General features: G+C 45.9%; 1 protein-coding gene across 6 annotated transcripts in view; it reads right to left on the reverse strand.

The window, feature by feature from the left end:
• Positions 1-353: 353 nt before the first annotated feature.
• The window catches only part of PLA2G6 (phospholipase A2 group VI), a 51,255-nt gene continuing 38,280 nt past the window's right edge, over positions 354-13,328 (reverse strand). For 5 of the 6 annotated variants that reach the window (XM_059936952.1, XM_059936954.1, XM_059936949.1 and 2 more), the window contains 5 exons: positions 3,731-3,867; positions 3,203-3,357; positions 1,856-2,023; positions 1,252-1,325; positions 354-1,102 (listed from right to left, as the gene is read on the reverse strand). In XM_059936952.1, the coding sequence (XP_059792935.1) occupies positions 958-1,102; positions 1,252-1,325; positions 1,856-2,023; positions 3,203-3,357; positions 3,731-3,867 (679 nt within the window). In that variant the 3' untranslated portion in view covers positions 354-957. Of the gene's footprint in view, positions 1,103-1,251; positions 1,326-1,855; positions 2,024-3,202; positions 3,358-3,730; positions 3,868-13,328 lie in introns of those variants that run through there. The other variant, XM_059936953.1, reaches the window with a different exon arrangement.

Below are 13,328 nucleotides of genomic sequence, written 5' to 3' on the forward strand. Positions count from 1 at the left end.
CACAAACCCTGGATTTGCACAGACCTGCGGGCACGCTTTGGCCCTGGTCACTTGCTGTGTGACGGTGCCCGAGCCCCCTGCCCTCTCTGGGTCTCATCCCCTCCTCTGGCAAGTGGGGCTCTCCCTCGCCCTCCACCGTGGGGCAGGCGGGCCTGGCGGCCGCCTCTGCACACCCCCAGGCCCTGATTTGGGGAGGCCTAAAGAGAAGAGGTGTCCCTGGCCCGCAGAGCCTGGGAACCAGAGCTTCCATCCGTCTGCGTGGGCACAGGCAGGTGACAGCCAAGGCTGAAGGTCAAGGCCGAGGGGGGCTGGCGGGTGGGGGGCACTCACACCACAGTGCACACAACACAGGCAAACCAGAATCGAACCATTTATTTCACAGCTTGGGGCAGCCCCTGGGGCCCCTCTCCTGTCGTAAACCACTTCCTGTCGGGAAGGATAACTGACGTCACGGGAGCGACCTCTGAGAGCTGCAGAGAGCTCGTGGGTGGGCGGCTGGGTATGTGGAGGGGCAAAGTCGAATGGGACACCCCACTCCTAGGTTTCCCCTCCCGATGGGGTGGTGATGGCCCGTTTCTCTAGCTCCACCCCCAGCGGAGAGGGCAGAGGGTAGAAGGGGTCTCTGCAGCTCCAGGGGCCCGGGAAGAACCTGGGCCCTCTGGGAGGCCTTAGTGTTTGAGCCACCTTGGGGGTCAGGGAGCAGCCTGAGTGAGGCTTGAGGCTTTCTAAGCTGGAAGGACACAAAGTGCCAGCAGGCGGGGACAGAGGGGGGGGGAGAGAGGCCTGAGGACCAGCCTTAGGCAGGAAGCCCGGCGCCCCCCTAGGCCGGGTCTGTGGACACAGAGCCGCCTGGGCCTGGCTCTGCCCAGCCTCCCAGCGGTGGTTGGGCCTCGCCCAGCCTCCCAGCTGGGCCTGGGTGGGCGGGGTGGGGTGGGGACGGCTGGGGGCCTGGCGGCCTCACGGTGAGAGTAGCAGCTGGATGAGCTTCTGGAACTGCTCCCGGTGCTCGTAGATGTAGACCTCAGTCTCCCACAGGGCGTTGACCAGCACCGTGTCACTGACCTCGTCCAGCATGATGTCTGTCCCCAGCTGGGGATTCAATCTGTCCGGGTCAAGGAGGAGGGGTCACACCCAGGACACTTGGCCTGGGTAGGGGACGAGAGCTAGGACTGGGGCGGACTCGGGACACAGAGCAGCCCCTTGGGGAAAGGGAAAGTCCAGGCTGGGGACTGGGGCCAGCAGAGCCCTCACCTGAAGTACTGGATGCCAACCATCTCGCACCAGGCCCGGGCCCGGTCCACGGCCCGCCCATCCGGATCTGTGCACTGGTGAGAAGCAGCCTCTGTGAGCGTCCAGCACACACCACACACACAGCCCCTGCCTGGGGTCCCCAGGTTCCAGGTTGGCTTAGCCCCCTGTCAGCAGAGTGACTTGGGGCAAATCCCCCTTTCTGGGCTGCAGTGACTGTCCCAGTTATGCAAAGGGGCACGGTCTGTGGCTTTGACAGGTGGCTCGGCAGCGTTCAGGGTCAGTGAGCTTGGAGGGGCTGAGTGGACAGGCCTCCACCTCCCTGCCCCCTTAGCTTTTGTCCATCTGACATTCTGGGCTTCCACATGGGCTGTGTTTGAAGGAAGGAATCCACAGCTAAAAAATGCTTGGAAATCCCACCGTAGGTGGTCACCAAAGGTCCCTGCCAGCACTGAGACACTGTATAGGGGAACAGCCCCTGCCCTGAGCTGGCTGAGGAGGGTCAACAGAGTCCTGCCATCCCCATGACACCCAGGGTCCCACGGAAAGCCTCATCCTGGGGCTGAGATCCCAAGGGAAGTGGGCCTTGGGAGGGGCCCATACTCACACAGTCCACCACCATCTTGCTGAGTTCCTTGGCCCCAAAAACAGTCTTGGCCAGTTCCCAGGGGTTGCTGGGACGGAAGACGTCCACACAGGTCACAGGCACCTGCGGGGACCTCCCTGTCCCCAAGGAGACGACAATGGAGAGCTTCTTCACCTTGTTGCTCTGACCCTGTTGGGACAGGACAGGTCAGAGGAGGCCTGCCCCACAGATCGGGGGCACCCAGGGGTAAGAGAGGCTCCCTGGGGGATTGTGAAGAGTACAGGCCTCCTGTGGCAGAAGCACAGCCTGTGCTGCCTCTCCTTTGCTTCGGAACAAGTTCTGCTGCCAATCTTCTGGGCAACCTTGGCAACCCACCTACCCAGGCTCCCCATCCACTCAGACGGGTGATGTTTGAGCACCCTTCGCCATCCCAGTCTCTCACTGATTCCCTCTTCCTCCAGGAAGCCTGCCCTTGCACATCTGGCCCCTAGAGGGCGCTCACCTCCCTGCCGCCTGGGGCTTCATCAGGGGTTTGGTGATGACCGCAGTGACAACTACAGCCAACAAGGATGTGGCACACTCAGGGTCAGGCGCTGTTCTAAACACTTCACAGATAAGAGGCCACGGAAGCCTCATGACAGTCCCCAGGCAGGTACTATCAATAGCCCTAGGCAGTGGTTGAAGTGAAGCACGGGCAGAGACAGGCCCCAGACCCAGAGGCCCCTGCACCACACTGCTTCTCCTAACGTGAGTGGGCCTTGCCCACCTCTGCACTAAGCTCCTCGGGCTGAGGGTCGCTTCTCTTCCTCTGGATCACTGACTGCACTGCCCCATCCCCAAAGGCCTCAGCATGGGCTCCCCTCCTCTGTGAGCCCTTTCTGAGCCCTCATGTCTCTCAGCAGGGGTGATGCTCCTGGGCCCCTGCACAGTTCTGTCACAGCACCTAAAACACGCGGATGGATGTGTCCTCGTTTATGGACTGTCTCCCCTAAATGTGAGCTCCCCAAGGGCAAGCGTGTGTCTCCAGGCCGGGCAGCGTGGCTAGGCCCGTGATTGGCACATACTGGTATGCATGCTGTCCTCCCCACAAACAGCAGATGCTGTTAATTGATCATAACACCTTTCACCACCTAGTCCGGATTGGGCCTCAGAATCCCTCTTAGCACAGTGCTTCGGGCAGACACCACCAATCAGGCAGGTTCGAGTGTGACATAAAATTGCTGTTAAGTGCACAAATGAATGAACGCATGAAGAAAAGCCATTTGTTCTCCCAGGAGTCAGCCCAGGAGTACAGTCAAGGTTTGCAGAAACAGGAGAGGCCGCTGTGGGCGGTCACGTCCAGCCCCTCCAACCCGAGGTGGCTCTCACCTTGCGGATCAAGTCCTGGTTGTACTCATGGATCTCCGTCATGGCGTCCAGCGTGGGGTTGTTGGCCAGCAGCCCGCCATCCAGGAAGCGCCCGCTGGGCCGGAAGTAGGTGGGGGCTGCCCCACTGCTCCGGGCTGCCCGCCACACCAGCTGCTCTGGGGGTGGGGGAGGAGGGGGCCCAGTGGCACAAGAGATGTGCGTTTCAGATCTAAGGGTGTGTGTGTGTGTGTGTGTGCACGTGGCACTGTGGGACGAGGGTGAGGCTGGGGACTCTTCAGAAGCAGGACCGACAGGCCATGCCGTCTGGCCCCGCCATCCTGGTGGAAGGCAGGGTGCAACCTGCCCGAGGCCTGATGGCTCCCCGGCTCTGCCAGCCCTCAGCTGATACCCTTGGGAGGGAAGACCAGGGCAGTGGGTGGGATGGTGGTGAGCTGGGGGTGCCTGGCAGCAAGCTTGCGACTCCCACCCACCAACCTGCAGCCTCTCGGGCCAATCACTTCCCACAGATGCATCAAGCATGGTTTTAACCTGAGGGTTGAGTTGGAGGCTTTAGGTTAACGTTCTGGCCGACACGAGGCTCCCGTACACCCTCTGGAGCCTCGTAATTCCGGAAGAGGTGGAGTTCAGCCGGCTGCCGGTCGGACAGTGTCCCTGTCAGCATGACCCTGAAGAGAAAGAAGGAGCAGGACACTGAAGCCACTGACCCATCCGCCCTTGACAATCCACCTTTGGCAATTTTTGTCCAAACTGCCGACGCATTAATTCTTAAACTCAGCATTCCTACTTCTGGGAACCCATCCTAAGACCCTCCCACATGTGTGGGGAGATGGGCACACACTAGGCTATTAATGGCATTAAAGCAAACGACTGGAAACAACTAAAGGTCCACCAGTGGGACGGTTCATGCTCCGTGGCTCCTCTGCGCAGTGGGGTCTGTGTTGCTGGAGAACGGCTGAGGTATTGCTTCATGTACTGATGGATGGTGAGCGCCAAGATTTATATTTAAGTGGAAAAAGCAAGGTTCAGGACGGTGTGTGTAACATGCCACCATTTATTTAAAAACAAACCCCAAAAGACCCTATGTACCTATCTGCGTGGTCAGAGGACCAACTCTGGAAGGACCCATGTGCAGAACCTGGCAACAGTGAGCTGCCTCTGGGACAAGGGACTGCTTAGGGGCTGCAGCTCCAGGACAGGAGTCGGGGGAGACTTTTCAGCGAGTCATCTCTGATACCTAATCAGTGTTCTACCATGTGAGTCTACAACCTATTAAAGAAGACTCCTGTCTCAAGAGACTCAGACATCCTTAAATACTGAGGGGAGTGTAGACTGACACAGCCCCCTTGGAAACCAATATGTATTCAGATCCTTACAAATGTCCTGGCTCTTTTTTTAAAAATTTATTTTCGGCTGTGTTGGGTCTTCATTGCTGCACGAGGGCTTTCTCTAGTTGCGGCGAGCGGGGGCTACTCTTCGTTGAGGTGCGCAGGCTTCTCATGGCGGTGGCTTCTCTTGTTGTGGAGCACGGGCTCTAGACACGCGTGGGCTTCAGTAGTTGTGGCACACGGGTTCAGTAGTTGTGGCTCACGGGCTCTAGAGCGCAGGCTCAGTAGTTGTGGCGCACAGGCCCAGCTGCTCCAATGTGCGATCTTCCTGGACCAGGGCTCGAACCCGTGTCCCCTGCACTGGCAGGCAGATTCTTAACCACTGCGCTACCAGGGAAGACCTGTCCTGGCTCTTTTATCTGGGAATTCCGTTTTGGAAAATCCAGCCTAAAGGAATAATCTTGGTTACAATGAAAGCTTTTTGTTTAAAGCTATTCATGCAGTGTAATTTATTACAGTGAAAAGTGAACGCTCTACATGGAAATAATAGGAGGGCGTGCCTAAACAATGGAATGTTTTGCAGCCATTTCAAATTACACTAGCAAGGAGTTGAGACTAACACAGAAATGTGTTTGTTACAATGAAAAATATAAAGAAAAGGGAACAAAAACTATGCATGGGAAAAAAAGATTAGTTTTCCACCTCTAAGAATCTTGCGGAAAGGTTATTTGAACATACCTCTCAATGAACAAAAAACTAAATGCTGGAAAAAAAAATTTTTTTTGATCTTTAAAGCACAGAAGATTGGGTGATTGGGATTGACATGTATACACTGATGTGTATAAAATTGATGACTAATAAGAACCTGCTGTATAAGAAAATAAATTAAATAAAATTCAAAAATTCAAAAAAAAAAAAGCACAGAAGATCTGATAAGATAGAAAGGAAAATGAGTGTAAACTCTGAGGATAAGCAAGAACTCACAGAGGTAAATGGAGCACAGATCCATCTCTGACCTGAAGGCAGACACCGAACTATCAATTTGAACTTCCATGCTGATGGCCTCATGGGGCCAGAGGGACAGAAGTCAAAGCCCAGGGTTCACTAAAGGTTAGGGATCTAATGGGAGACCCTCCCCATATTAGGTTGTAATCCCAAAGGGCTACTCCCTTGGATAAGGGTAAACCAGAAATAAACCTGCCCCTTTCCCACCCCTGGAGGCTGTGAGTAAAGTTGGCTGGCATTAAACAAAGAAAGGAGAAAAAAAAAAAATCCCTGAAAATGTATAACCACAAACTAACCCTCCTGCAGATCTGTAGTCTAAATTCACATCACCTGGGGGGAAGTTCCAAAACCTTCATGCCAAGAATTTAGTTACAGTGATCCTAGATGCTACTGTACGTGGGTACCTGGAAGATACAACATAAGACACTCTGGAGAAGATACCCTCATTCTAGGCTTCACAGAATCTGCACATATTTCTCAACACTAAGGAATACCACACAGTTCCAAAAAAGGTGGGGAGGGGGACATCAAGGAATAAAACACCATGAATAAGAATAAGCATAAACAACATAAACAGCAAAACATACCTACATAGACAGCAGTTATTTGAATCCTCAAAAGACTGTAAAACAGCTATGCTTGGGACTTCCCTGGTGGCACAGTGGTTAAGAATCTGCCTGCCAATGCAGGGGACACGGGTTTGAGCCCTGGTCCGGGAAGATCCCACATGCTGAGGAGCAACTAAGCCCATGCACCACAACTACTGAGCCTGCGCTCTAGAGCCCGTGAACCACAGCTACTGAGCCCGCATGCCAAAACTACTGAAGCCCGTGTGCCTAGAGCCCATGCTCCACAACAAGAGAAGCCACCGCAATGAGAAACCCATGCACTGCAATGAAGAGTAGCCCCCACTTGCAGCAACTAGAGAAGGCCCACGTGCAGCAATGAAGACCCAATGCAGCCAAAAATAAATAAATAAAATAAAATTATAAAAAACAAACAAACAGCTATGCTTACAATGTTGAAAGACATCAAACACAAGCTTGATAATATTTTCAGGGAATAGAAAACTATAAGTAATGACCTAGAAGATCTGAAGAAAAAACAAAGAGTACTTCTAGAAATTTAAATAAATAAATAAATAAAAACTCAACGAATAGGTTAAATGGAAAATCAGATAAAGTTAAAGAGAGAATTAGTGAATTGGAAAATAGGTAAGAAGAAATTATCCAGAATGCAACTCAGAGAGATAAAATGAAAGAATATACAGGAGAAGTTAAAAGACATGAAAGACAGAAAAGCTGTAACATTTTTAACTGGAGTTCCAGAAGGAGAGGCAAGAGAAAATTAGGCAGAGGCAAGGCTGAACAGATAATGACTCAGGCTTCCAGAACTGAAGAAAGACATGAATCCAAAGATTTAAGAAGGCCAACAAATCCCGTGCAGGATAAATTAGAAGGAATTCATAACTAGATATATCATAGTGCAACTGTAGAGCACCAAAAACAAATAAACAAACACATAAATAAAAGCATCCAGAGGAAAAAAGACTACTTACTTTCAAAGGAGCAAGAGTTAAATTGAAATTGACCGCAAGTGTAACAATGGATGCTAAAAGGTATAGAATGATATCTTTCTTGTTCTACAAGAAAATCACCAGCCTAGAATTCTATACTCAACAAGAATAAGAGAGAAGTAAAAGAATGTTCAACTGATGAGGGTGAAATACAACTAGTTTCAAATGATGAGAGTGAAATAAACCTATTTTCAAACAACTCTGTTAGTGGAGAATTCACTACCAGCAGACCATCTCTATGGGAAAGGCAAAAGAAGGTACTTTAGGCAGGAGGAAGGTGGTCACAGGAAAGACTGTAAAGCAAAGAAGTGATACACATGTATACATACACACACACACATATGCATACTCGTATACATACACACATACATGAGCTGGAGCCAGCTCATACTGGCTTGTGAGAACCTATTGCTAAATCTCATGAGCTGGTTGTTAAACTGTTGGTAGCTTGAAATCAGCCATGGTGGGGGTATTTATGCCATGGGAATTGGCAAACACTACAAACCAGGGTTTTATCCCCCTACAGATCTGGTTTCCCAGCTCACCGCTAGATAAATATAAATAAACATCAACTTCAACAAACAATATCTTGTGAGGTTTAAAAAAATGAGATAGATTTAAAATTCAGAAAAGTAATTACTGGGTTGGCCAAAAAGTTCGTTTGGGTTTTCCCATAAGATGGCATGGACCTAGAGACTGTCATACGAGTGAAGTAAGTCAGAAAGAGGAAAACAAATAACGTATATTAACGCATATATGTGGAATCTAGAAAAATGGTACAGATGAACTGGTTTGCAAGACAGAAATATAGATACAGATATAGAGAACAAATGTATGGACACCAAGAGGGGAAAGCGGGGGGTGGGGGGTGGTGGTGGGATGAACTGGGAGATTGGGATTGACATGTGTACACTGATATGTATAAAATGGATAACTAATAAGAACCTGCAGTATAAAAAATAAATAAAATTAAATTAAAAAAAAAAAGAATGAGTTTGTGCCATCCAAATTCTTCTGCAATTTTCTTTAAAAAAAAAAATCCTTGATTATCTGAGGGGGGATAATGGTATCAATTAAATTTAGACTTCTATAATACGCACTAAAAAAAAAGACAACAGAAATGAGTGCATAAATTTCAAACTATTGGGTTGGGGGTGGAATGTAATGATTAAAACTATTCAGTAAATCCAAAAGAAGGCAAGAAACACGGAACAAAATAGTATAGCATATGTCATCCCCAAAATATGAGTAATTATGTAAGTATAAATGGATCAGCCATATAAACTATTAGATTAACTATATGAAGGTTCTGATACCCAAACCAATCAGCTAAATCAGACTTAACTAATTAAATAACTTAAATAAATATATTACTATGCAATAAAAATGTATAAATAGACTAAATGCACAGATTAGATAAAGAACAAATCCAACTATAGGCTATTTACAAGAGAGACATGTAAAACGTAAGGATCAAGAAGGCTGAATTAAAGCATGAGCACAGACATACCATGCAAATATAACCAATGAAAGCTAGTATAACTATATTAATATCAGACAAAATTAAGGCAAAAAGTATTCTTAGAGATAAAGAGAGCTTTTTCCAGTCACCGGAAAGATTCATAAAAACTTAAATTTACATGTACTTAATTTCATAGTGTCAAAATATTAATGTAAAAATTGACAGAAGTAAAGGGTCAAAAGGCAAATCCCCAGAGTGGAAGACTTCAATGTATCTCTCTCAGTAATTGACAGAAGAAGTGGACAAAAAAATTAGTATACATACAGAAGATTTGGAAATTTTAACAATGCTTCTAGCCAATATGACTCAATCAACATGTATAAATATTGGCATTCAATGAAGAATCCACATTCTTTTAAATTTTATTTATTTATTTATTTATTTTTGGCCTGTGTTGGGTCTTCGTTTCTGTGCGAGGGCTTTCTCTAGTTGTGGCGAGCGGGGGCCACTCTTCATCGCTGTGCGCGGGCCTCTCACTGTTGCGGCCTCTCTTGTTGCGTGCGGAGCACAGGCTCCAGACGCGCAGGCTCAGTAGTTGTGGCTCACGGGCCTAGTTGCTCCGCGGCATGTGGGATCTTCCCAGACCAGGGCTCGAACCCGTGTCCCCTGCACTGGCAGGCAGACTCCCAACCACTGCGCCACCAGGGAAGCCCCACATTCTTTTAAATTACACATGGGACATCTACAAAAACCGACTGAGGAAGGCCACAAATCAAGTCTCAATAATTGTAAAGGACCAGAATCAAACAGAGCATGTCCCCTGGCTACAAAGCAATTAATAGCAAAAAGATAACTTGAAAAATCCCTAAGTTTAGAAATTGAGAAACACCATTTTTAATAACCTACGGTTAAAAAATAATAATAAATATTAGAAAATATTTTTGAACTGAAAAATCATAATTGTGCTTATAGACTGTAATTAAAGCAGTACCTGGAGGAAAATGTTTAGGTTTACATACGTACACACACACACACACATAATATATATACATATATTATATAGTAGAAGAGAAAAAAGGCCAAAAAATCAATGAGCAAAACATTTATTTCAAGAAGTTAAAAAAAGAACAGCCAAATAAGCCCAAAGAACATACAAGAAGGAGTAAATATATAAGAGCAGAAATTAATGAAACGGAAAACGTACATACAATAGAGAGCCAATAAATAGCTCAAAGTTGGTTTTTTGAAAGACTAATCCAATTAAAAAACTTGTAGTAGCAAGACTATAATTTGAAAAGAGGAGGTGTAAATAATCAGGAATGAAGGGGGCCATCACAGCAGGTGCTGCAGACACTGAAGATAGTAAGAGAATTTTGGAACAACTCTATGTCAGTAAATTTGAAGATTTATTATGAAATGGACATATTCCTAGAAAAACATAATTTAACCAAAACTAACTCAAAAAGACATTTAGAAACCCTGAATAGTGTTATAACCATTAAAGAAATTAATTCCGTCATTAAAAATTTTCCTACCAAGCAAACTCCAGGCCTAGATGACTTCACTGGCAAGTTCTACCAAATATTCATGGAAGAAATAAAATCACTATTATATTAACTCTTCTGGAAAAAAGAAAAAGAAGAGACACTTCCTCAAAACCAAAACCCTGGGCTTCCCTGGTAGCGCAGTGGTTGAGAATCTGCCTGCCAATGCAGGGGACACGGGTTCGAGCCCTGGTCTGGGAAGATCCCACATGCCGCGGAGCAACTAAGCCCGTGCGCCACAATTACTGAGCCTGCGCGTCTGGAGCCTGTGCTCCGCAACAAGAGAGGCCGCGATAGTGAGAGGCCCGCGCACCGCGATGAAGAGTAGCCCCCGCTCGCCGCAACTAGAGAAAGCCCTCGCACAGCAACGAAGACCCAACACAGCCATAAATAAATAAATTAATTAATTTAAAAAAACCCAAAACCCTGCAACCTAAAAATGGGAAAGAACAGGTCAATCTCACTCATGAACACGGATATAAAAATCCTAAACAAAATATTAGCAAATTGAACCCATCAGAATCCTCTCTGTAAAAGGCACCAGGAATTGAAAGCAGAGATCCAAACAGTTTTGTGTATACCCGGGGGCATAGCAGCATTATTCACAACAATGAAGCTAAAGGTGGAATGAATCAGACGCCCATCAACAGATGAATGGATAAACATATGGTCTACAAATGCAATAAAATATTATTCAGTCTTAAAAAGGAAGGAAATTCTGTCACATGCTACAACATGGATGAACCTTGGGGACATTATGCTAAGTGAAATAAGCCAGTCACAAAAAGACAAATACCGTATGATCCCACTTACAAAAGGTACTTTGAGGAGTCAACTTATGGAGACAGAAAGTAAAATGGTGGTTGCCAGGGGCTGGGGGAGGGGAGGAATGGGGACGTTGTTTAATGGGTACAGAGTTTCAGTTTTACAAGATGAAAGAGTTCAGGAGATTAGCTGCACAACAATGTGAATATACTTAACATTACTGAACTGTACATTTAAAAATGGTTAAGATGAAAATAATGATTAAGATAGTAAATTTTATGTTATCTTACCACAATTAAAATTTTAAAAATAAACAAATGGTATTTCTAAATACCAACCCCAATTAGAAAATGAAATGTTTAAAAATGTATAATTTACAGTAGCACAAAATATATGCAGTACTTAAGAATAAAAATAACAGGTGTGTAAGACTGCTATAGATAAAATTATAAAACTGTACTGACAAACTTTAAACAAATGGAATGTTTTGCTATGTTCCCTAATTGGAAGACTTGGTGTTTTAAGATGTCAATTCTCCCCTAAATAAGCTCACAACAAACTCTTATATATATAATAGATAAACAACAAGGTCCTACTGTATAGCACAAGGAACTATATTCAATATCCTATAATAAACCACAATGGAAAAGAATATGAAAAAGAATACATGTGTGTGTGTATAACTGAATCACTGCTGTACACCAGAAAGTAACACAACACTGTAAATCAAGTATACTTCAATAAGAAAAAAATAAAGCATACAGATTCAATGTAATCACAATCAAAATCCCAACAGGATTTGCTTTTCTGTAGAATCTGACAGTCTGATTCTACAATTTCTATGGAAGCGCAAATAGCAACAAGTAACCCACATCTTATACAGCACTTCTATGTGCTAGGTGCTTTTTACGTGCTTTATAAACACAACTTTTTTACTTCTCATGAAAGCCCCAGGAAGCAGGTAGTATATTATTCCCATTTTCTAGAAAAGGAAACTTCAGGGTACATGCTCTTAACTACTTCTCTAAAGGGCCTCCAACAATAGCCCTGAAGAAGGACAAGGTGGGAAGCCCTGCTATAAACTTGCTATAAACACTGCAGAATAAGGGCTCCGTGGTCAAAAACAGACCCAAGAAAGACCCTGGACCCACTGCAGAGGAAGCAAGGCCTGCGATGTGGAGGGAAAGACAGACTTTTCACAGATGAGGCTGGGGAAACTGGTTATTTGTGGGGAAAACAGGAAATTGGATTTCTCCTGATAGAAAATCAACTCCAGGTTGATAAAAGACCTAAACGTGATAGGCAGATCGAGGGAGCTTCCTGACCTGAGACCCAGGAAAGCAGCTTCATGCCTCCAGTTAAGGAAGGGTTATTGAATGGATATAAAAAGCACAAATCATAATAAGGAAAACATTTCTAAATTCTACTGCATTAAGAACATCTGTTCATCAACAAAACACCGTAAGGAGAGTGAAAAGACAAGCCTAGAGTGGGAGAAGAGATCCATCAAAGGACTAGTTTTCAAAATATAAAAAAGAGAATTAAGAAGCCTCATAACCCCCAGCACACAACCCAATTTTGCCAAAAATGGGTAAAACACTTGAATAGGAACTTTATAAAAGAGGAAATCCAGATGGCCTCTAAACATATGAAAAGGTGTTCAACCTCACTAGTAATCAGGAAAATGAAAATTCCAATCAACAGAGACAGTACCTTTCACCCCAGATTTATAAAGACAAAAACGTTATAAAGCTAAATTGGTTTGACAATAAGCAAGAATGCAGAGTGCCAGGAACTCTCAAACATGGCTAACAGGAGTGGAAATAGAAACCACCACTTTGGAAAACAGCTGGGCAGAATCTAAGGGTTGAGGCCAAGCAGACTTGGCAGCTCTACTCCTAGGCATGTGCCCCACGGGGTCTTCTGATAAGTCCCAAGATGTCCACTGCAGACTCAAGAGGCCCAAACGGAATGACCCAAGTGCCCGTCGAAGGTATCTGGAGAAATAAACCGTGGGGGCATAGTCATAGGAGCCGTGAGAATGAATGAAGCACAGCTTCACCCAACGGTAGGGACCATGCCGATGAATGTGGCATTGGCAGAAGGAAGGATAACACACAAAAGGATTCTGTCCAAGCCCAGAGACAGGCAGGACCAAAACCGTGCTCAGGGCTGCATTCAGGCGCCGAAACTAGACAGGAAATCCAGGTCACAGGAGAGCAGTTACCTCCGTGGGAGGTGGGGGGGAGCAGGAACTATGATGGGGGCCGTCACACACTCAAGGGGCTTTTGGACTTGGCTGGTGGTCGTATGTGGGTGTCTGCTTTAGAATTATTCATGGAACTGTTTAATGTACTTTTCTAAATGTATGTTCTATTTCACCATAAAAAAGAAAAAAAACTGTCTAGGATAAAATATACAAAAAATGTTTTTCAAAACATTAACTTTT

This window comes from Balaenoptera ricei, chromosome 10 (genome assembly GCF_028023285.1).
Source record: "Balaenoptera ricei isolate mBalRic1 chromosome 10, mBalRic1.hap2, whole genome shotgun sequence".
NCBI lineage: Eukaryota > Metazoa > Chordata > Mammalia > Artiodactyla > Balaenopteridae > Balaenoptera > Balaenoptera ricei.